Source organism: Cucurbita pepo, chromosome 3 (assembly GCF_057944985.1).
Source record: "Cucurbita pepo subsp. pepo isolate OVF chromosome 3, ASM5794498v1, whole genome shotgun sequence".
In the NCBI taxonomy this organism is placed as follows: domain Eukaryota; kingdom Viridiplantae; phylum Streptophyta; class Magnoliopsida; order Cucurbitales; family Cucurbitaceae; genus Cucurbita; species Cucurbita pepo.
The window spans coordinates 18,449,304-18,471,376 of NC_141800.1; the positions used below are offsets into that span (position 1 = coordinate 18,449,304).

The 22,073-nt window shown below is 38.1% G+C and overlaps 6 protein-coding genes across 8 annotated transcripts; 4 read left to right on the forward strand and 2 right to left on the reverse strand.

Moving 5' to 3' along the window:
• The first annotated feature begins 3,775 nt into the window (after positions 1-3,775).
• Positions 3,776-8,044, forward strand: LOC111790615 (exportin-2). Its single transcript, XM_023671594.2, has 2 exons — positions 3,776-6,852; positions 7,594-8,044. Exon 1 carries the CDS (start codon positions 3,919-3,921, stop codon positions 6,850-6,852), a length of 2,934 nt encoding a protein of 977 aa, XP_023527362.2. The 5' UTR covers positions 3,776-3,918; the 3' UTR covers positions 7,594-8,044.
• Positions 8,045-8,719: 675 nt separating this feature from the next.
• LOC111790630 (uncharacterized protein At4g00950) lies at positions 8,720-9,721 on the forward strand. The gene is made up of 2 exons (XM_023671617.2): positions 8,720-9,382; positions 9,468-9,721. The coding sequence occupies exons 1-2, from the start codon at positions 8,786-8,788 to the stop codon at positions 9,534-9,536; spliced, it is 666 nt and encodes a 221-aa protein (XP_023527385.2). The 5' UTR covers positions 8,720-8,785; the 3' UTR covers positions 9,537-9,721.
• On the reverse strand, positions 9,685-12,738 carry LOC111790622 (uncharacterized). 2 transcript variants are annotated; one of them, XM_023671607.2, is made up of 3 exons: positions 12,439-12,738; positions 11,121-12,032; positions 9,685-10,289 (listed from the first exon to the last, which is right to left on the reverse strand). In XM_023671607.2, exons 2-3 carry the CDS (start codon positions 12,023-12,025, stop codon positions 9,851-9,853), a joined length of 1,344 nt encoding a protein of 447 aa, XP_023527375.2. In that variant the 5' UTR covers positions 12,026-12,032; positions 12,439-12,738; the 3' UTR covers positions 9,685-9,850. The 2 variants fall into 2 exon arrangements, with proteins under 2 accessions (XP_023527375.2, XP_023527374.2); XM_023671606.2 differs by having other exon boundaries at positions 11,121-12,036.
• Positions 12,739-12,874: 136 nt separating this feature from the next.
• Positions 12,875-14,587, forward strand: LOC111790631 (Pyridoxamine 5'-phosphate oxidase family protein). Of its 2 annotated transcripts, XM_087122609.1 has the most exons (7): positions 12,879-12,995; positions 13,042-13,177; positions 13,272-13,379; positions 13,655-13,687; positions 13,839-13,934; positions 14,051-14,218; positions 14,309-14,587. In XM_087122609.1, exons 2-7 carry the CDS (start codon positions 13,088-13,090, stop codon positions 14,408-14,410), a joined length of 597 nt encoding a protein of 198 aa, XP_086978735.1. In that variant the 5' UTR covers positions 12,879-12,995; positions 13,042-13,087; the 3' UTR covers positions 14,411-14,587. The 2 variants fall into 2 exon arrangements, with proteins under 2 accessions (XP_086978736.1, XP_086978735.1); XM_087122610.1 differs by lacking the exon at positions 13,839-13,934 and having other exon boundaries at positions 12,875-12,995.
• A 1,303-nt stretch (positions 14,588-15,890) lies between these two features.
• Positions 15,891-16,418, forward strand: LOC111790633 (dof zinc finger protein 2). Its single transcript, XM_087122201.1, has one exon. It carries the CDS (start codon positions 15,891-15,893, stop codon positions 16,416-16,418), a length of 528 nt encoding a protein of 175 aa, XP_086978327.1.
• A 1,035-nt stretch (positions 16,419-17,453) lies between these two features.
• On the reverse strand, positions 17,454-21,602 carry LOC111790635 (uncharacterized). The gene is made up of 3 exons (XM_023671623.2): positions 21,136-21,602; positions 20,343-20,491; positions 17,454-17,784 (listed from the first exon to the last, which is right to left on the reverse strand). Exons 1-3 carry the CDS (start codon positions 21,319-21,321, stop codon positions 17,646-17,648), a joined length of 474 nt encoding a protein of 157 aa, XP_023527391.1. The 5' UTR covers positions 21,322-21,602; the 3' UTR covers positions 17,454-17,645.
• Positions 21,603-22,073: the final 471 nt, after the last annotated feature.

The following is a 22,073-nucleotide window of genomic DNA, read 5'->3' on the forward strand; positions in this document are numbered from 1 at the left end:
ATAATAATTTAAATCATGTAGTATAGGCAATAAAAGGAAATGCTTATCATAACCAAATCTTATGTGTCACATGTACCTTGTAATAAATTATTAATCTTCCCATCAAATATAGCTGTTGTCATTAAAAAAAAAAAAAATCAAGATAAGAGTAGAATATGGGTTGAATTTACATATTTAAATAAATTAATATTATCCCTTCATTAACACCAATGGCATCTATTTGTCTAACTATAATTTTCTCAATGACTAATGGTTGTGTTCCTGTCGGCAAAATGGAAAATTATGAACTTACTAAAGATGAAGACCCGAACGTGGAAAGCAAAAAATCTCCTCCACGGCCCCACACCATTAAATATAACGGTGACGGTTCACAATTTCAATGATCACACTTATGTGTGAAGGAAATGCTCTTTTGACTCGAACAGTAGTAACTAATTTTTTTTTAAGGAAAATAAAATGAAAAGTAAATGGAAAAAAGAATAAAAGTTATGTAATTATTTTTATGCTTATAAAGATAAAATAGAAATAGAAAATAAATTAAGATTCAAACTGGGATCTCTCAAATAGATTAGGGTTAAAAAGGAAATTATTTCGATGAGCTGCTTAATTTGTAATATAGACAGTAATAAAGCTTGCAAATAAAAATAAAAATAGAAATAAAGAAGATTAAATTTGAATTTAGGAAAAGGATAAAAAGAAAAAGCTTATTTTGTAATGTGGGGTTTAAAACATGTCGCTAGTCGTGGACCACGCTACTTTGCCAAAACGGCAGTGAAAATGGGCGTGTACATCACAGCCACGTGGCTGTAAAGTAAAGCGCGTCAAAGTACAGATCACGCGCTTCCACCGCGAGTTACCGACGGAGAGGAAGAAAAAAAAAAAAAAAAACAAAAAAGGAGGATATTGACTGATCACGCGGGCCAGCTAAGCAGTTCACGCGATGAAGATGGCTTGGTCACGAAAACAAAACGAACACGTTTTACACAGTGCATGCCGTCCACGTGTCCGACTAAAGTGGGACATAAATGACGTGGCGAAATCAGAGGAGGAGTCCTAGGCTTTATCGAAAAAAATAATAATAATAGAAACTAATTATTATTCAGCATTATAAGCACGGTGATGAAGCTCGTGATTAACACGTGATATAACACGGTTCGAGGCGGTGCAGGTTGCGTGAATCCACCACGTGACCTGCATTATATTTGTTTATTTCATACATGTAAAATAAATTACGATAATCAAACCTATTTCTTTCGTCTTTTGTTTTTATTTTGAAATTTTAATTTTTAACCAATGAATTCTTTAAACTTTTAATTTTGATTATTAATAAATTCAAGAATGTTAAAAACTAATGGACAATCAAATTTAAATTTACATTAAATTGTTTTTAATAATTTAAATTTTTTTAAAGTTAAATTTGCATTTTTAACATTTTTTTCAACTTGATATAAAATCTTCTATATTTTATTTACGTGTACTGTAATTATCACAACTATTTTAATTATTAGAATTATTAAAGCATTAATCCTCTCACATATTTAAATACACATGTTTACCATTTCAAACATTTGATTCTTAAATATTTTATTATTTTGTTCATAATTATTTTGGCCAACATTATCAGTAATTATTATCTATCCATACATTTGAAAAAAAATATAATTTTGTTTTTAATATATATATATATATATATATATATTGTATGCATTGTACAACACATTAAAACGTCAATTTAATAATAGATTCAACTCACATTGATATAACCTACCATTTGTATTATTGTTCAAATGAAAAATAAAAGAAAAAATAAAAAAAAAAGGAAATTTTGGATAAATGGGAGGCCACGTTTCGGATTAGGATTGGTGGAAAGGGGTAGTTTTAAGGATATTTTGGGGGGTGCGGTTGGTTTAAAGGGTTGAAGCTTACAGCCTTAAGCACCCAAATAAAACCAACTGCTCCTTCACGTGCTTCCCAGCCAATGAAAACAAATCTCCGGACCCACGTGAATTACACGATTAAATCACATTTCCTACTTTTCTCTTTATTTATTTATTTTTTTTAATTGGGATTAAATTGCAAATTTATTTTCTTTAACTCTCTTAACTGTACACATAATCTCCACAAATAAGCAACATTTTCATTCAAATTAACCAATTGTTTACAATTTTTTCATTTGAATAATAAACATTCATAGATTAATGTGGGATGGTAGTAGTCGCGACTTATTTATAAATTGGTTATTAGTTTGAAAAAAATGATAAAACTTTGACGTATCGAAGATAGACTGCAATCTATGGTCCCCAAATGTGACAATATGTACCTCATCGAATAGCTACCTACCATTTATTTATTTTAAAATCAATCACTTACCATCTATATATTTTAATTTTTTTTTTTTAATTTATATCAAATATATTTGTTTTTCGTTAATTAAAACAAAGTTTTTATTAACCTTAAATGAAAATTGAAAATAAATAAATGAATATTGATTTAAGAATGGAGCAAGAAAGGGAAATAATTGAATTCTACGTTGAAACGAGACCAAAGTTTTTTTTTTTTTTTTTTTTTTTTTTTTTTCACAAAAATGGAAATGGAGTTATTTATTTATTTTCGTGGGGAAGAAAAGACCACGCGGTTCACGTGGTAGAACTGGAAGAGGACGTGAGAGGTTGCGTGGTTGAGATGGTAATTAACGAAGTGCGCTTGATTACGTCATAATTCAGTTACTTATCCCCCAACTTTGTTTTCCATTTCTCAAATCCACCCATACCTTTTTTGCTTCTTATCTCCGACATACCACGTCTGCCGCCTCCCGCCGTGCCAACCACCGCCCATCATCCTTTCGTGCCTTCCTTCCATCTCTAAATATTTACTAATTTATTACAGACTAAATTTATTTATTTAAATATATTTTCTCATTTTCGTTGAAAATATTAAGATTGTGGGTAAATTGCATGATGGGCCGGGCCGTGCTTCCCTCGCCGAAAAATGCCAGCAGGATTCTCGGCCCGAAGGTGGGGTAACCTAGAGCGGATCGGGCCTGATAAATGGGCCCAATTATTCAGTACATTGTAGATTGTAAAGTACATGGTCGGCCCAGTTTAAATATTGGCCCATAATGGGGAGAAACGAGGACCATAATTTAAATTTCAGAGTTGTGGCCACATTCTCACTCACTCTATTACAATTACCTCCAAGAATAATAATGTTAATGCACAAATTTATGTGGTGCAAACCCAATTAGATGCTTTAAGCATGAGTGTTCGTTAAGCTTGTAAAACAAAGAGACTGAATAGCATGGGTCGAGGCGTTCTCCTTCTATTCATGGAACGGTTAGTTTAGGTACGTGACTTCTCTTCATGCTTCAATTGAGTATCCGGTATAACTCACACATTCGTGTATAAATCCAGTGCAGGTCCAGGGTTATCCCCCGATATAAGTGCCCGAGATCTTCTCGAGTAGATTTAGGGTGCTAAGTCTAAGATGCCATATTATAAGGTGTGATATGTATGATTAACGTCCAAGGCTATCTCAACGCTGAAGATGGTTTTCCCTTTAGGGTTTGCTCGACTCATGTAGAGTGGTATCGAGTTGATAAGATTTGAACCTGGACTAGGAGAGCGAACCTAATAAAATGAGTATTTCTAAAGGTTCCTACAAGCATGAAAGAAAAAACATTACATAAGATCAGGGGATTTATTAATTAATTATTTGTTGGTAAACGCTCTTAAATCTTGTAATGATGCATTTATTTGAAAAACCTCTAAAACCCAGCCCACAATTGCTCTCTTCGCCCTCCCCTTCAAATTGAATCATCATTCTCAAGAGTCCCCTCCCGAATTGCCGATTTCCATCCCCTTCAAGATCCCTTCGCAAACTCAGCTTTCGATTTGGGTTTGCCATTCATCTCTATGCGCAATGGAGTGGAACCCAGAAACCCTACAGCTTCTCTCTCAGTGTTTTCTTCACACACTCTCTCCAGCTCCTGAGCCCCGCCGCCGGGCCGAGGCCTCCCTTGCCGAAGCTGCCGACCGTCCCAACTACGGTCTTGCTGTCCTTCGTCTTGTCGCCGAACCATCCGTCGATGAACAGATCCGTCAAGCGGCCGCTGTCAACTTCAAAAACCATCTGCGGGTTCGATGGGCACCTGGCGCGCCGGACGAGTCAAATGCCTCTTCCCTGGCTCCGATTCCCGACCCCGAGAAGGACCAAATCAAAGCCCTAATTGTCCCGCTCATGCTCTCCTCTACGCAACGAATCCAGAGTCAGCTAAGTGAGGCTTTGGCTTTGATCAGCAAACACGACTTCCCCAAATCCTGGCCTTCCTTGCTCCCGGAGCTCGTCGTAAGTCTGCAGAAAGCGTCTCAGGCTTCCGATTATGCATCTGTTAACGGTATTCTTGGCACTGCAAGCTCTATATTTAAGAAGTTTCGGTATCAATATAAAACCAATGATCTTTTGCTTGACTTGAAGTATTGTCTGGACACTTTTGCGGCACCCTTATTAGAAATTTTTCTCAAAACTGCTGCTTTAATTGATTCTGCGGTGAGCTCGGGCGCACAGGCGGCCACCCTGCGGCCCCTGTTTGAGTCCCAGAGGCTATGTTGTAGAATATTTTATTCCTTGAATTTTCAAGAGCTTCCCGAGTTCTTTGAGGATCATATGAAAGAGTGGATGAGTGAATTCCGGAAATACCTTACTACGAATTATCCTGCACTCGAAAATAGTGGCACTGACGGGCTTGCTCTAGTTGATGAGCTTCGTGCTGCTGTTTGCGAGAATATTAATCTTTATATGGAAAAAAATGAAGAAGAGTTTCAGGGTTACTTGAACGATTTTGCTCTAGCCGTGTGGGGCTTACTAGGGAACGTATCTCAGTCATCCAGCCGAGACCAGCTGGCTGTTACAGCGATGAAGTTTTTGACTACTGTTAGCACGAGTGTACATCACACCTTATTTGCAGGCGAGGGAGTGATACCTGAGATTTGTAAGAGCATAGTAATTCCCAATGTAAGGCTGAGGGATGAAGATGAGGAACTATTTGAAATGAACTATGTTGAGTTCATTAGGAGGGATATGGAAGGTAGTGATCTGGATACTAGAAGGCGGATAGCTTGCGAGCTTCTTAAAGGAATTGCCGTCAATTACAAAAAGCAGGTGACAGACATGGTATCCTCTCAGATACAAAACTTGTTAAATTCATTTGGGCTAAACCCTGCTCTGAATTGGAAAGATAAAGACTGTGCGATATATTTGGTTGTCTCACTTGCCACGAAGAAAGCTGGGGGCTCTTCTGTTTCTACCGATCTTGTAGATGTTCAGAATTTTTTTGCATCAGTAATCATTCCAGAATTGAATAATTCAGATGTTAATGGTCTACCAATGCTGAAGGCAGGCGCACTAAAGTTCTTTGCTGTGTTCCGTAATCTGATATCAAAACCTGTTGCATTACAAATGTTTCCTGATTTGGTTCGGTTCCTTGGTTCAGAGTCAAATGTGGTTCATTCCTATGCTGCAATTTGTATTGAAAAATTGTTGCTGGTCAAGGAAGATTCAGGTATGGCCAGGTACAACTCTCTGGATGTTGCTCCATTTTTTCCTGAGATGATGACTAAACTCTTTAATGCCTTTAAGTTTCCCGAATCTGAGGAGAACCAATACATTATGAAGTGTATAATGAGAGTTCTTGGAGTTGCTGACATACCTCGTGAGGTTGCAGGACCATGCATTGCTGGGTTGACTTCTATTTTAAATGATGTGTGTAGAAACCCCAAAAATCCTGTTTTTAACCACTATATGTTTGAATCTGTGGCCCTTCTTATTAGAAGGGCTTGTGAAAGGGATCCATCCTTAATATCAGCTTTTGAGGCAAGCCTGTTTCCCAGCCTTCAAATGATACTGGCCAATGATGTTACGGAGTTCTTCCCTTATGCTTTTCAACTGTTAGCACAGCTTGTTGAATTGAATAATCCTCCTATTCCACCAAGCTACATGCAAATTTTTGAGATCCTATTGTCACCTGAATCTTGGAAAAGAGTCTCTAATGTCCCAGCTCTTGTACGGTTACTTCAGGCTTTCCTTCAGAAGGCACCTCATGAACTTAATCAAGGTGGACGCCTGAGCCAGGTTCTTGGAATATTTAGTAATCTAGTCTCATCTCCAAGCACTGCAGAGCAAGGCTTTTATGTGCTCAACACTGTTATTGATTCTCTTGAATATAGTGTGATTCAACAGTACATTGGCCACATCTGGGCTGTTCTTTTTGGACAGCTCCAAAGTAGACGGTCAGTAAAGTTCATCAAGTTGCTCTTGATATTTATGTCCCTTTTTCTTGTTAAAAATGGTCATAAAAATCTTTTGGATACCATCAACAGTGTTCAGAACGGCATTTTTATCCAAATCTTGAGACAGTTTTGGATTCCTAATCTTAAACTGATAACTGGGGCCATTGAACTTAAGTTAACTGCAGTTGCTTCAACGAGACTTATCTGTGAGTGTCCAGCACTTTTGGATCCTGCATTTATTGAAGACTGGGGGAAAATGCTGGACAGCATTGTTACCCTTGTTTCTCGACCCGAACAGGATAGGGTTGATGAGGAGCCAGAGATGCCCGATATTTCTGAAAATGCTGGTTATACTGCAAGTTTTGTTCGTCTGTACAATGCAGGGAAGAAGGAGGATGATCCTCTGAAAGATATAAAGGATCCGAAGCAATTTCTGGTAGCATCTTTGTCCAAACTTTCTACTGTTTCTCCTGGGAGGTATCCCCAAATCATCAGTCAGTATCTTGACCCTACAAATCAATCTGCATTGCTTCAGTTTTGCGGATCTTATAATCTCCCAATAGCTTGAGTAAGTTATTATTCCGACATAATTTTTTTTTCATGTGTGAAGTTTGTATTTTTTATTTAAATCCTGTTGGTTGAGGTTGATAATGGCTTTAACTATCGTGCCTGCGTTTTACACTATTTGTGTGTTAACTAAATGGATGTAAATTATCTATGTAAAAAGGTGAACTTATAGATACTACTTAAATCTGGTCCGTTCATTCGCATACCATGCAAGATAATGTTGAGCAATTTATTTGGTCGTACATGGCATATTTGTTCTTTAATATCTATCGATCTATGATTCTCTGCTCTTTGAAGTCGGGAATACTTTATGAATGCATCATCACGTTTTCTATATTATATCCGTTGTTGATTTTGATATTTTTGCACACTCTAGCATCCTTTTGGGATTTGGGAACGAACATTATCTATTTGTTGCTCAAGATATTCCAATGGTCTGCACTTGGCCGTTGGACGAGAATTTTATCAGGTCCTGAAAAGAAGAAATGGCTAGTTATAAAATGGAATCAATTTACTCTTGATGGCTAATGCCCAAACTTCACGAGATTTATAAGATTTTGGTGTTTTGAATATGGTATGGACACCTTTTGTTGTGAAGGTGAAGATGGAATCAGTCAACATGCTTATCTGGCCTACTTATGCATCATCATTTCACCGATTTTATGTGTTTTAACTTATGTTATTAATCTCAAAAGTGCTCACATCACCTCGTATCTAATCGTGTACGCCTGCAACCTTTCAGGATTTTGTGCTGAACTGAAACAGGTTTTTATGGAGAAGTTGATCATTAATCATATTTATCTCTTGGCGTTTGTTCCATTTGGTGGTCTATTCAAATTTCAAATGATCGTTTGCTTCTACAATTGTGGTAATGATGTGGAAGATTCTGCAATTTCCAGTTGGTGGCGAGGCCATCAAACCCGGTTTACCAAGTTTTGATTAAGACTTCCATTCCCTTCATCCTCTTTTATGTATTCAACTTTACCTGTCTGTCATTTTGTGCATGCATTCACGAGCGAATTTTAGATGTTCATTGCGGTCTAAAAGAGTTGTAATATTGCATCGAGTTTTTTTCTCTTCTTTTGCTCCTATTTTAAACTTTCCTTTGTCATTTTGACATCACATGTAAGCACTTGTATCACATTGCTGTGATATTCAACTGCAAGATTATATATCAGTTGGTTATTGTGGCTGCGGCTGGTGTAGAGAGATTACTGTCTACAAATTTCATGTTTTTCTCTGCATTTTCTTTAGTTCGTTTCTAAATTTTAGAAAGTGTATATATAATATCTTATAGGCTCTCTAAGCTTTCAAAAATATCGCATAGTTCTACATATAACAGAAAAGTTAATCAAAATCATTTTGAGGGGTTAATAAAGTCTGCACAAGTTTAAAGCTTTGTACTTGGAAGCTGAAAAAGCTTTAAAAAAGTGTTGAAGACGACAAAAGCAAAGCCAGATTGAGAAGTCATGTGCATGCTGCAATGGCCGTGTGTGATGGGGGGAAGAGGAAGGACTTGTTTGGAACCATCTTCCAAGCAATGGACAATGGACAATGGACAATGGACAATGGACAAGCCACTCTCTAAAAAGTAACTAATGGTAATTGAAAATTCTCCAACCAAACCTCAATAATGCAAAAATAATAGACCAAATTAGTTATGATACCCAACTAGATTTTCTCCTCTCTAATGTTTACTGCCTTTCTTTATGAACCAAACAGACAGGAATTGAAGAAAAATGTGAAGGATAATTCCAATAATTCCAATTATTTGCATCTATAATCTCTAACTGTAACATGTCTATTCCATTATGAAAAGCCACCCAAAAAAGTCGCAATTTTTTTAGATTTCAGTGTTAAACATTCAAGTCAGTCCACCAACGAAGAGAGGGAGAGAGAGAGAGAGGGAGACAGACAGACGGAGAGGGGGAGAAATGGGAAGTGAAGCAAAGCTATGGCGAAACTCTGAAGTGCCAAAGCTTCCATTGCTTGCAGTTGCAGCAATGGAGTCTCCAGATCGCTCTGGAATGCTAACCCCACCAATCCACACCTCAGTGTCAGTCCCATTTCGATGGGAAGAGGAGCCTGGCAAACCCAGGTTCTGCTTCAGAACCCCCAGCAGTTCTTCAGCCACTCAAACAAAGTGCCTTGAACTTCCACCAAGATTGTTGCTATTGGATCCCAAAATCTCAAAACTCCCTCCTCCCATCCCTGCACACAAGGGTATTTTTCAGTTTCCTAAGCAGAGTTGTGGGTCATTCAGATATGATAAAACTCAGCTTGGAGCCATGGTTCTGAGAAAGAGGGGAGTGCTCATAGAGAAGGAGTGGTTTTGTTGGTTGGGAAAATTGAGTTTTGGGCGCAAAGGGGAAGTTGGGTCTGCCTGTGGAAGTGTATTTCCTTCTTCTTTAGAGAAGGAGAATGAAGATGGAGTTGTTGCAGAGAGAAGCAGTTCAGGGATGAAGGTTGCAGAGACCCAGAAAGAAGGGAGCTTTTCTTCTTGTCTTGTCAAAGCCAAGACTGAGTTTTGGGTAATTTTAGAATCACCCTTCTTTTTCTCTGGCTTTATATATGTTTAACGAAACTTATAAACTTATACTGGTTGAGGAATTGCAGGGAAGCATAGGCGAGGGGCTGAAACAGATCAACGTTCCATGGAAGAGCAAAAAAGCTGAGCATCGGTAATCATCAGAATGTTTAGCTCGTTGGTAGTATGAAGGACTGATGGTTTAGTTAATGGCTGAGATCTTACATACTTGACATTCTTGTACAGAAATAATGTTAAGACTTTTATGCGTTGAATGATCATTTGTTTTCGACAATTTTCAAGAAATGGAAAACATCAGAGTAACACTGATTTTGATCTGTTATATGGAATTCTTTCTCTTCCTTAAAATGTAATCCTCGTATATACAAACAACATTCCACGTATTGGAAAGCTATGTTACACATACCTTTGTCAATTGATCTCTTCTAAAACAAGTTCATTCAAACTAGGCCTAGAAAGACGGAAGCATCCACCCTACAGTCCACCCCAGAAGCAAACCTGCACTGACCAGGCTCAATCCTAGAACAAAAGCAACGGCGACCCTTTTCTGCTTAGAAAATCTCCGCCGTCTCTTCTGAGATACCATATTCTTGTAGGACATCCATGGAAGAACCAAAGGAAAAAGAGTGGACATTGGATGATCCTTGTTCTTTATATGCAGCCTTTCCAGCTGCAGCAGTTGAAACCATTGCTTATATGCAAAGAGTTGGGATGCTTGTCTGAAGAAAAGCTCAACTACATGCTCCTTCTCCTCATAAGCTCGCTTTGCTGCAATTTCGGCTTCCCTTGCGCGGGTTTGAGAATGTAGCAGTGCATCCATTAGTTCAGCTTTGCTAGTATTATCCTCAGAGGCTTGTATTGTTTTTGTCAGGTTGTTGGGATTTGTACAGCTGCACTCAACATAGCAGTTCCAGTTATATCTTAGTAAGGCCTTGCTTTGGATGAGTAATCTATGCATTCATATACACTAATTAACTTGGCTAGATAACTATCATAAAAGAATGGCAATGCCCATTTATCACAGACTGGTAAAAGCTACTCTATCAAATCATTCTACGACAGAATACTAACTTTTGAAAACCTGGTAAGAACCAGGTAGAATATTCTGTTGAGGATTGTTGGGAGAGGAGTCCGACATCGACTGATTAGGGGTTGATCATGGGTTTATAAGTAAGGAGCACATCTCCATTGATATGAGAGGTCTCAGGAAGAAATCAAAAGCAAAGCCAAAGCAAAGCCATGAGAGCTTATACTCAAAGTGGACAATATCATACCATTGTGGAGGTTCATGATTTCTAACATGGTATAGGGCAACGCCATGTCAATAGAATTCTCAAATGTCGAACAAAGAAGGTGTAGTCAAAAGTGGCTCAAGTTTCAAACAAAGGGTGTATTTTATTCGATGGCTCTAGAGAAAGAGTCGAGCCTCGATTAAGGGGAGGCTGTTCGAGGGTTCCATAGGCCTTAGGAGAGGATCTATGGTCAACTTTGTTCGAAGGGAGGATTGCTGAGGATTGTTGGGAGAGGAGTCCCACATCAGCTAATTAAGGGGTTGATCATGAGTATGGTAAGGAGTACATCTCCATTGGTATGAGGTCTTTTGGGGAAACAAAAAGCAAACCCATGAGAGTTTATGCTCAAAGTGGACAATATCATACCATCGTAGAGGTTCGCGATTTCTAACATATTAGAAATGCAGCAATTAGGAATTTACATAGTACCTCAAATATTTAAGAGATCCATGCGGCACGTTCCCTTGTTTAATCGATGCACCTAGGTCCCTTCGTGTTTTGGTAGGAGGACAAAACTCAAGTCCACAATTTTGGTGGTCTGACTCGAAGGAAGAAACCCATATTGTATCATGTTCATAGCATTGCTTTTGAGCATTAGGGTATGTCTTAATGTTCAAGCATGTTTTTTTAGGTGGTGGAAGATCGCAATTCTCGATATGATCAAGAGATTTCTGTGCAACCCAATAGGCCAATTCATCTTTATCTGTTATCCACCACCATGGCTCAGCCTTGCCCTCTTGCATCCAAGGAGAATCTGGATCCAAGTAACACTCATCTTGATTTTTTGATACTGTTTTGCTGTTGAAAGAATCCTTATCTAAACATTCAAAGTCTGCTTTCATATCTTGAGGGCCTCTACCATCCAAGGTCTTTATACAAAGATCAGAGCCACCATGATCGGTATCTAGAGAAGACCTGCTGATATCATCAGTTCCACAGATAGTATTGCTACCTCCAGGTGGATGAACATCACTTGATGTATATGATTTTTCAGTACCCGACTTCGAAGTTTCATTGGCAGGCTCTAAAGGGTTAATGTCTTCTGGGGTGAAGATCTTTTGGTATCCATAGCTAGATTGCATCTGAAGCCACCATTTGGAGTCGGGAAGTAAATTCGAATATGAGGAAGGTCTGGTAAAAGGCATAATAAATCCTATGGAAGGTTGATCTGGCCCATCTGCTGCTGGATTGGCAGGTTCAGAATCAAGCTGTTTGGATGATGTTGAAGATGATGATTGACAGCAAGCTAATCTGGGAGCTCTTTTGGCATCTTCTTGGACAAAGCAACGATTAACAGTCCTCTGAAAACCAGCCCTTGCTTCTGCTGCTGCCATCAAACTCCTATCTTTTGAACATTCAAGTAGAAGTTGTTAAATTTCTAATCAAAATTTATGTTGACGTGAAAAAGCACCCTCCCCAAGCCTCCTAATAACACCCAAATGCAAGTTGTGAAGGATTGATTAACCCCAATCGATATTCATTTGTTTTGGTGAACAGTAGTTGCAATAGAAAGTAACCATTATAGGCGCATATTTACATATTCAAAGAAAAGGGATCCAGAATTAGCAGTCCCAAGAGAATCAAACTAAAAAAAGAAGACCCAGAAATCAAGCAACTCACCAAGACAACAGAGAGAAGCTAGGTAACATAAACAAGCTGAAAAGCAGAATGAAAGCAACCCTATGATCCAAAACCAGTAAGAAATTGTAAGGAACTAAATAATGAAGGGAATAGAGGAAGTGGGTACCTTGGAAATCGAACTGAAACAATTACAGGATGTGGGTCAAAAGCGAGGCGTTCATTAGATTCAAGATATGTATAGGCAGAGGAAGAAGATGACGCATCTGGGAGAGGAGAGTGTAGAAAGGAGGTGTCAGTCGTCCAAATTCTGCTGATTTTTTAATGTTTTCTTTGCTGTCGGTTTCTGAAGGGAGCGGTTTAGCAATCAGCAAGGAAATTGAAGGTGAAATGTGGAGGATTGAAACGAGGTCGTGTCATTCAAGACTCTGTTTGCAAGAAACCATTTTTGTGTTGTTTCTTGTTTGTTCATTTGCTAGAGAGTGTTCATTTGCTAGAGTGTTCATTTAGCGAAACAGTAAGCTCCCTTCTTATATTCGCGACAAAACAAAGATGGGCAAGAATACACGTAATTCCACGCCGACCAATCCAATAAAAATGATTTAATGTATTTGTTCATTTTAATAATTTAGTGTATGGATAAAAGATTGTGGTAAAATTGAAAGCTAAAAGTAAATTACTGAATTTCGCTTACTATTTCTCAATGATGTACCGAACTGAAATGGGGCGAATACATAGCAGAGCAGTAGGCGAATACATAGCAGAGCAGTAGGCGAATACATAGCAGAGCAGTAGGCGAATTAGCGGGCAATTAGGAAATGGGATCGGCAGCGGCGCCATGGAAGTCCCTTCTTCTCAGTGCTTTGGAATCTAATGCCCAAATCAAGCATTCCAGATTCTTGCACCTCGTACATTTCCTTATCTCTATCTCTCTTCAACTTCAACTCCGCTTTCCCTTTTTCACAGTCGGGTTTTATTTTTTTGAATGGAATTTGTTTTCAGGCAACGATTGGAGGCAATGGAAGGCCATCAAATCGCACCGTTGTTTTCAGAGGATTTGAAGAGGGCACCGATGGGATCCATATTTACACGGATTCAAGAAGTCGCAAGGTTCTTCTACGACGAAGCTCTATATTTCGCTTTAGATCGCTCAAATCATACGCCCATTTCTTGTTGTTCTATGGTTTCCGACGCAATCATTATATGGGTTTCTGGATTTTCTGGATTTTCAATTATGTAATTCATATGTTTGGCTACAATAAGATAAGCTATAAAATATGCTCAGTACTGGGAATTTGTCTGCGATGGATTAGGTCAGGTTTGTGATATTAAGCATCTGAGTTTTGTCCTGCAAATGAACTTTTCACTTTTGGTTGATTCTGCAGATTGAAGAGCTTAAAGCTTGTCCATTTGCTGAGGTAACTATTCTCGTCTCTTCCTGCCTCTTAATACAGTTCATAATACAAATGATTTGTTCTTGCTGGTCTATGTAGCTTATCTTATTTACATAACTGCAAATATGTGCCAATTTGAGTCAAATTTTGGACTTCGAATGTTTTGTTCTTCAAGATAAGTTGGTATTTCACCGAGTCATGGGAGCAATTTCGTATCAGTGGAAGAATTGAGGTTGTTGATGCGTCATGTCTTGATGCTACAAAATTTAAGGTTGTGGGCATGACCCTTTCCTCTTATAACTTAGTAACTTGTTCTAAATTCTCAACAGTTCACTTTCTTGTTCACTTCATTCAACTCAGTATAATCTTATGCAGTTATTAATGCAGAAAAGAGAAGAAGCCTGGTCCTCCATTTCTCTAAAGTCAAGAATGCAGTATTTGGGGCCTAGTCCAAATCTTCCCTATATTGCCGAACAGCCAGCCAAGGAACCTGTTCTAGATCCTTGTTCAGGTCCTGTTGATGCATTTTGTTTGCTGGTCTTGGATCCCGATCAGGTTTGTAATATATATAGACATATTTCTGTAGATTAGTATATGACCTTGTTCTTTTTCGTTATGTTACATTTGACCGCGTTTTGCTCTCAGGTCGATTATTTGAATCTGAAGAGTGAAGAAAGGAAGTTGTTTAAAGCTATTCCATGTCTTGGAAGGGAGACATTATGGGAATCAGAGCGGATAAACCTTTAGCAATTGCACCAGGATTTGCAGGTATATGGATAACAACAAGCTGGTATCTTGAAATGAACTGATATAGTTAGTTAGTCATGTGTTGAAAATAATCCTCCGACCCTATGGTTGTTAGTAGAGATGATACTGATTGAACAATCATGGTTCCCAAGTTATGAGGGGTTTTGTAGCTTCAAATTCTATTTGCTGTACTCCCATGGCTATATCTGTAGATTGGGTGTATGTAACTTAATTCTTATGCTCTTCAACCTGAAACAAAAGGAATGAAAAGTTGGAATGAGTTGTTTGAAGCATGAAATATGCAAAGAAACAGAAGCATAGGAAAGGCTCGGTGTTTGTTGGGTGTAAAGGAAATGAAAACATATCGGATAACGCCCAAGAGTTGCAGAAGTTTTTTTCCTATCTGAAACCAGTCGTTTTCATGGAAAAGATAACCCAACAACACCAAACACAAAGATTGTCTTCAATCCCTACGCGCATTGCTTGGGTTCCACTGCTTCCGTCCCACGTCCCATCAAGCTAAATGATATGCACCTCTGTTCTCATTTCCATTCCAACCCATATGCAATCTCACAATTCACCTTAAAAGCCCAACAGAATCTTAAATGGGTAGATATTTTCTCCTTTGGACTTTCCCTCAAAATTTTAAGAGGGAGATGTTTCCACACCCTTATAAAAAAATGCTTAATTCTCCTCTCCGAATCTCACAAAATTTAGGTATGACTCTTAGGCTACAGGAAAGATTAGTTAATTTAGACATGGTTGAAATTAATATTTGAACACCAATAAGAATGAAGGTTAATGGGATTAGGTCGTAGATGAATGAGCAATCTGAGTTGCTTGAGAAACCAGTCTCATTAACAAACTCCCCTTCCCCCATAACACAAATAATAATAATAATAATAATAATAAATATAAAGTAGAACTTTTGGGTCAAAAAGGAGAAACCCACCACATACAATTCACACTATTTTAAAAGAATTCACAATATTTTAAAAGATTTGGAAAATGTTTGAAATATTATAAATAATTAATTCACACCAAACCAAATTGAGTAGAGAGAGATTCATAGAATAAGACCAAAAAGCATATACAAATAATTAAAAGAAAAAAAAGAAAAAAAAAAAAAAACAATTTTGAGGATCTTAGTGGGATGGTACAATTTTGTCAAAACAAACACACTTTTCAAAATTTTACATATATATTTTTTTATTTTTTTTTTTAAAATGAAACAAACCGACACAAAAGGGTTGCAAACAAACAACCTAAAAACATTCTTTCTTGCTTAAACTACTGCCCATTTCTTTCCTTCCTTCTTTCTTTCTTTCTTTCTTTCTTTCTTTCTTTTGGGCATGCATAACATTCTTCAATTTATGCATCATTAGCTTTACCAAAAAAACCTTCAATTTTCCTTCCAAATTACTGTTTTTCTTTCTCAATCTTTTCTGGGTTTTTTCTCCTGCTTCCAAGATTCTCAAAAATGGAGGCCATGATGCACTCCGGCAGCGGCAGCGGCGGCGGCGGCGGAGGCGGAGGCGGCGGTGGAGGAGGCTTCAAGGCCAAGGGAAGGCCACAAGAGCAATTGAACTGCCCAAGGTGCAAGTCGACCAACACAAAATTCTGCTACTACAATAACTACAGCCTCACACAGCCGAGGTATTTTTGCAAATCTTGCCGCCGGTATTGGACCGAGGGCGGTTCTCTTAGGAACATCCCTGTCGGAGGAGGCTCCCGGAAGAATCGTAAACCGGCGGCTTCGGTTACTGGGTCAGCTTCGGCCAACCACGCGCCGCCGCAGCCGGTATACCAAGCCCATGATCTGAATTTGGGTTTTCCGACGACGACGACGACGGCGGCAGCGTCGGCGGGGATAGAAAACGGCGGGCACGGAGGATTTGGATTTTATATACCGAATTTGATGCCGTATCCGGCCCGAGACACGGCGGTGGAAGAGAATCCTGGTAGTAATGGGTATTGGAATGGGATGTTTAGTGGAGGGCCATGGTAGAAACATTCGAGAGATCAGAAGAATTATGAGAAGTAATTTACACGTGACATTAAAAAAAGAAAACAAAAACAAAAAAACACTTGAGTATATGAAATTGTTAAGCTGGGCTTTCTGAACTCTGATTTATATTTCTCTGTTCTTTTTTTTTTTGTGAATTTGGATTGGGTTTGGCTTTGATTTGTTTGAAGGTGTTGTACTAAAAAAGCTAACAAACAAGTTTTTGTGTATCAATTTTCTGTTTTATATATCTTCACGCTTTCTCTCTCTTTCTCTACCAAATACACAGTAGTTGCATCATATTATTATGTATCTAAGTATGAATTTTTTTTAATAATGATGAACATTTTTGTTTAAATCAAGCTTAGTTTTATCCATGGAAGCTTCTCATAATTTGTAATTATGAGAAGTCTTCTATATGTTTCTAATTTTATTGGGCCAATCTGTTTCATCATTTCACAATTAAAGAAAACAAAAGGCAATGCCTTTATTATCATTATTATTAATGGATGGGGCCATATATTCCATAATAATAATAAATAAAAAGAGTAGACCTGGAAAGCAATCCTTGTTTGGTGTGGGAATTATAAGTAGTATTGATGATGTCTGAAAGATAGCCAAATATAAAGGAAACATGAGTGAGACAGAAGTAAAGTAAGATAATGAGTTTGATTCATGATGAACTCCTCCACTTCTCCACTTCTCCACTCCTCCACTTCTCCACTTCTCCACTTCCAGTAGTAAGTAAAACCTCAATCAGCCAGAAAAAGTCATACCACTTCCATAAAACCAGAAACAACACAAAGAAACATGAAGGGATCAATGTCTTTTTTACTCAACTAAATCCCATGTTTTACTCTTTCTTTACCTGTTCCAGTCTTTTACCAACCAATATGTATGCTTTTCCATGCATGGGCCAATCGATGCTTACTAAAGAAAGAGTGAAACAGAGCAATTTCATTTCAATGCAAACTATCAGATACTGTGAAGTGTATGTTATTAAAAGATAACTCAAACGCATCGCATTTCTGTACTGTATAAAAGATAACTGCATTTACTTATTCATTAAGCAACAGGCGAAACAAGCAGTCAGTACAAAACAAAAAGACAACTACAAGTTGTTCAGTATCTTTCCAGTCCCAACTACTATACAAAGATATAACATTTTACCAGATTGAGAGGACGAGAAGCTTTTTGACAAACCCAACCACAAATGTTTTGATGTGAGCGTCACTTGTCGGCATTGATTCCGAAGATACGTACCTTGTGCATATGGGGAAACTTGGCAATAACTAGTACAATTACTGCAAGAGTGTTCAGAAATAACATTGGATGTTGATAGTCAGTTGTGTGTGAGGCTATCAAGTACCTGTACAATAAGAAGAAAAATTGAGGGAAGTTTTCTTTTTGATGATTATGTGTAATAGCTTAAAGCTGATTGCACTCAGGAATGTAAGCATACACTTGTTCACCCAACCATTCAAACAAAAAAGCATACTCAGCATGAACATATTAAAAGTACTGACATGAGTTTTGATCTGTAGCCTCCATATAGCGAGATCCTATGGAAATTTTTTACTTCTAATAGGTGCTAACTTGTTACATGGTCACTGAATTTGGGTGGTATTAACGCTCATGTCGAAAATTGGACCCTACGTCATACCTAATTCTAGTTGGTATGGTCTTTGTAAGAACAACAACCTCGAAGAGGCTGATGGTTTCTCTTGCTCCTACGAGTGGACCAGAGGACATACTATAAAAAACTTTCTTTATTCGGTCAAGTATTTTATTGTTCCTGAAAGTTTCAATCGAGCGAAAAGCCCGCAAAGACGAGAGCAAGCAAGAGTAAGGAGAGTGAAGATGTGGTTCAAGATAAGGAACCAAAGGTTGAGAAGATGAAGGAACAAGCAAAAGATGGAAAGAAAACAAAGGTGTCATTGCTAAAGAAAGGGAAAAAGAAGAGTCAAGACTCAAATGGAGTGGGAGTCCGGCGAATCCTTCTGTGATAACTCATCAAGTATAGTTGGCAAAAGGCACTGAAAGAATTAAAGAACATGGGTGTATACTTAATATAACCTACACCCAGCACACTATAAATTGGAATTATGACAAACATCAGATTGTCCTTACCACACCCTCTCAACAAACAGTTTGTCGAAAAATTGCAGCAAACCGTCTGTGTATGCCTTTAGCAATATCAAAACAGTACAAAAGAGGCATCGTGAATCTGAAGCAACTTCAAGCATAAAATCTAAAAAATAATACAAGTTACTCGAATGGAACCAGTATAATATAATTTTTTATTTTTGATAAAAAACTGAACTTTTATGGATCTAATCAGGGTACAAAAATCAACATCAAAAAATAAGGCTGTGTAAAAGATGAAGGCCAAGCTCAAGACAAGTAGTGTTAAAATACGGTCAATTTAAGCTTAGCTAACTCGTTTAGACACATACCCTCCATCAAAAGGTTAAAAGGTCGAATCACAACCCCGCATGTTATATTTATAAACAAAACTATTAAAAGACCAAGCGAAACAAAACGGAGCATAATCCACTTTGCTTCGTTCAGCTTTGTTGACCCAGTTTGGTTTTCAACTGAAGAGAACCCCGCTACCTCCTCTAAAGAAAATATAAAATTTGCAAATGTAATAGTCCAAGCCCACCGCTAACAAATATTGTCTTCTTTGGACTTTCCTTTTCGGGCTTCCCCTCAAGGTTTTTAAAATGCGTTCGCTAGGGAGAGGTTTCCACACCCTTATAAAAAATGTTTCGTTCCCCTCTCCAACCAATGTGGGATCTCATAATCCACCTCTTTTCGGAGCTTAGTGTCGTCGCTGGCACTCGTTTCCCTCTCCAATCGATGTGAGATCTCACCATCCATCCCCTTTTAGGGCCCAACGTCCTTGTTGGCACACCGCCCGATGTCTGGCTCTTATACCATTTGTAACAGCCCAAGTCTACCGCTAGCATATATTGTCCACTTTGGGCTTTCCCTTCCGAGTTTCCCCTCAAGGTTTTAAAACGTATCCGCTAGGGAGAGGTTTCTACACCCTTATAAAGAATGCTTCGTTTCCCTCTCCAACCGATGTGGGATCTCACAATCCACCTCCCCCCCTTCGGGGCCAGCACTCGTTCCCCTCTTCTCCTATCAATGTGGGATCTCACAGCAAATGACGAAGTATTCAAACTTTGTTGCACAAGCCATCATCTTGTCGCAGAGTAATAGAAAAAAATTACAGATGAAAGATACGGATACAGGGAATCAGGATTTTGTCTTGACCCAAAGATCATCTAAACAGATTAGGAAACGTCTGTTATAGAGTGCAGTCAATCAGTCCAAAATAAGACATTGTCCCCCTTTCCCACTTTGAAATTGCTAGATCTAACGTGCGTAATCGCTTAAGGAGGACCAATTAGCCACTTATTCTAAGAAAATTAGTAGAAGTAGCCATGTGAATGTTTCCTAATAGAAAATAATTACAGCAAATCTCATATATTGAAAGAAATGGAGATCCTAAAATTCAATCAAGAATTCATTCATTCAAAGCCTGTTAAGATCAGCGTCTACCTTAGCCATACCTCAAAAGTTCGCCAACTAGAAAATTTGTAAGCTTATCCCTAGAATCGCAAGCCTAGAGATTTTGAGTTCCATACAAGAGGCTATTTAGTCAATAGAGTTCTACAATCAATCATCAGAAGAGCTACGAAGATGAATACTGCGAAAAAAAATGCAGCAATGTAGAATAGAACATAGAAAGATATTGACTGTCAAAGATAGGCAGACTAAGAGCAAGACGTCCAACAGCCCACCCAAATTTAGGAGTTCAGTATATAGACAACAATAAACAACTCAAACAAAAACAGTTTGAAATGTGATCTCAGAGTTAAATAGTACATAGGTCGCTTGATATAATAAACAACTTACAGCACCACGGGAACAACAGTCAAGAACTTTCTGTTGCGGGTAAGCTGCTTTCCATTATCAATCTGCTCCCACCACGTCAATCGGTTGTACATCCCTTGGTCTTCAGCAAAGGGTGTCCCTTTCTTCCAATGGAAAAAGTGGTAAGTGACCTGAAATAAGACACGCTCCTTTCCATCATTTTATGCAAAGACAGAGAGCATATCACTTCAAAGAATGGAGCAAAAGAACGTTCTAAATCATTCTAAGCTGAGAGCAGGCTTTCTAGAAAGGAGAGTGCACCACGCATTGAAGCGGGTATGTCCAGGCCAATACTAAACAGAGTTCACTGACTCTTAATCTAGAAAGATCCACACTAGCATATAAAATGAGATGTCTTTTCAAAACAATAGCCAAAGAGTATCAATGGCTCGAGGCTTGAAATAAAACAATCACGGAAAAATGTTATGAAATCAAAGAAAATAGAATATTTATCTACCATACATGGCAGTTCAATAGGCATATAATTATCAAAGCAAGCGTAAACACGAAGCCACAACAGTTGGCTGTTTTTCTTTTGTCTAGACAAAATCAACCAAATGAAATCTCACCCAGCATCCTCAACAAGATTAAATTGAAGGGAACTAAAGCAGCATAAAACAATACACAAACACTGAAACCAAGCCGCAGGATGACCCAAAAATTAATAGCACAAGTCAACAACAATCCCACGTTCAATGATGATATCCCAGGAATGAAACAAAACCCAGATTAAAAAAAAAAAAATCAACAAGAGAAGAAATATAGATGCACATACAGCAAAATGGGATAGGTTGACGATGGTCCAGGCCATGCCAGGAGAGCAGCCAAATACAGAGAGGACGAGAAGCCAAACGAAGAAGAGAATGAGAATATAGGTGGTCCAAACACCAGGATACAGAAACCATTCTGTGTTCCTGTTCAGATCCGCCGGAGGTACAGCCTTCACATAGAGACTTGCCATCGACCCAGATTCTGATTTTGCCCCGAAACACTGCTGATGGGAAAAATCCAACCTCCCCTTCGGATTTGACTGAGAAAAATGATCCGATTTGCAAAACAGATTGCAGCGTTCGATCGCGTGCTAAGTAGTTCGAATATTACAAAGGAAACCCAGATAGATTTTAGGTATGGTTTCTTCGTGGGGTTGGATGAATGATCGAAACCCAGTGCTCAAAATTGGTAACCAAGCTCTGGTGATATTTAGAAAGCATTATAACGACACTTATCCACCGCCCCAACTAAACAAATAAATTTTAGGTCTGAGTAATTACATGATTTATTCCGTACAATCTTCAACCTTGGTGTCAATTTTAGCCCAATTCATTTCCTGTTTATTGATTAGAGACACAGTTAGACGCATCTTAGATATTAATTAAAGTAGTATCGTTCAATCAAACCAATTAAAAATAAATTTAACGAACAATTCAAGAGGAGACACTTGGTTCCTAATGGATGGATGAAGAAATGATTGAATTTATCTTCAAACTTAACTATTTGGTTGTTATGGAGAGAAAGGCTGCAACTTGTGAACAGCTTACGCTTGAAATTAAAGAATTTACGTGTGGATTTGTTTAGGAGTTGAGAAACAAGAAGTGAATGAAAACCAACATTTTTTTAAGATCTTAAATTTACTCATTTTATTTTAATCATTTTTAAATTTAATTATTTAAAGTTAATTTTTACTAAAACACTCATAATTTTCTCGGAGGCACA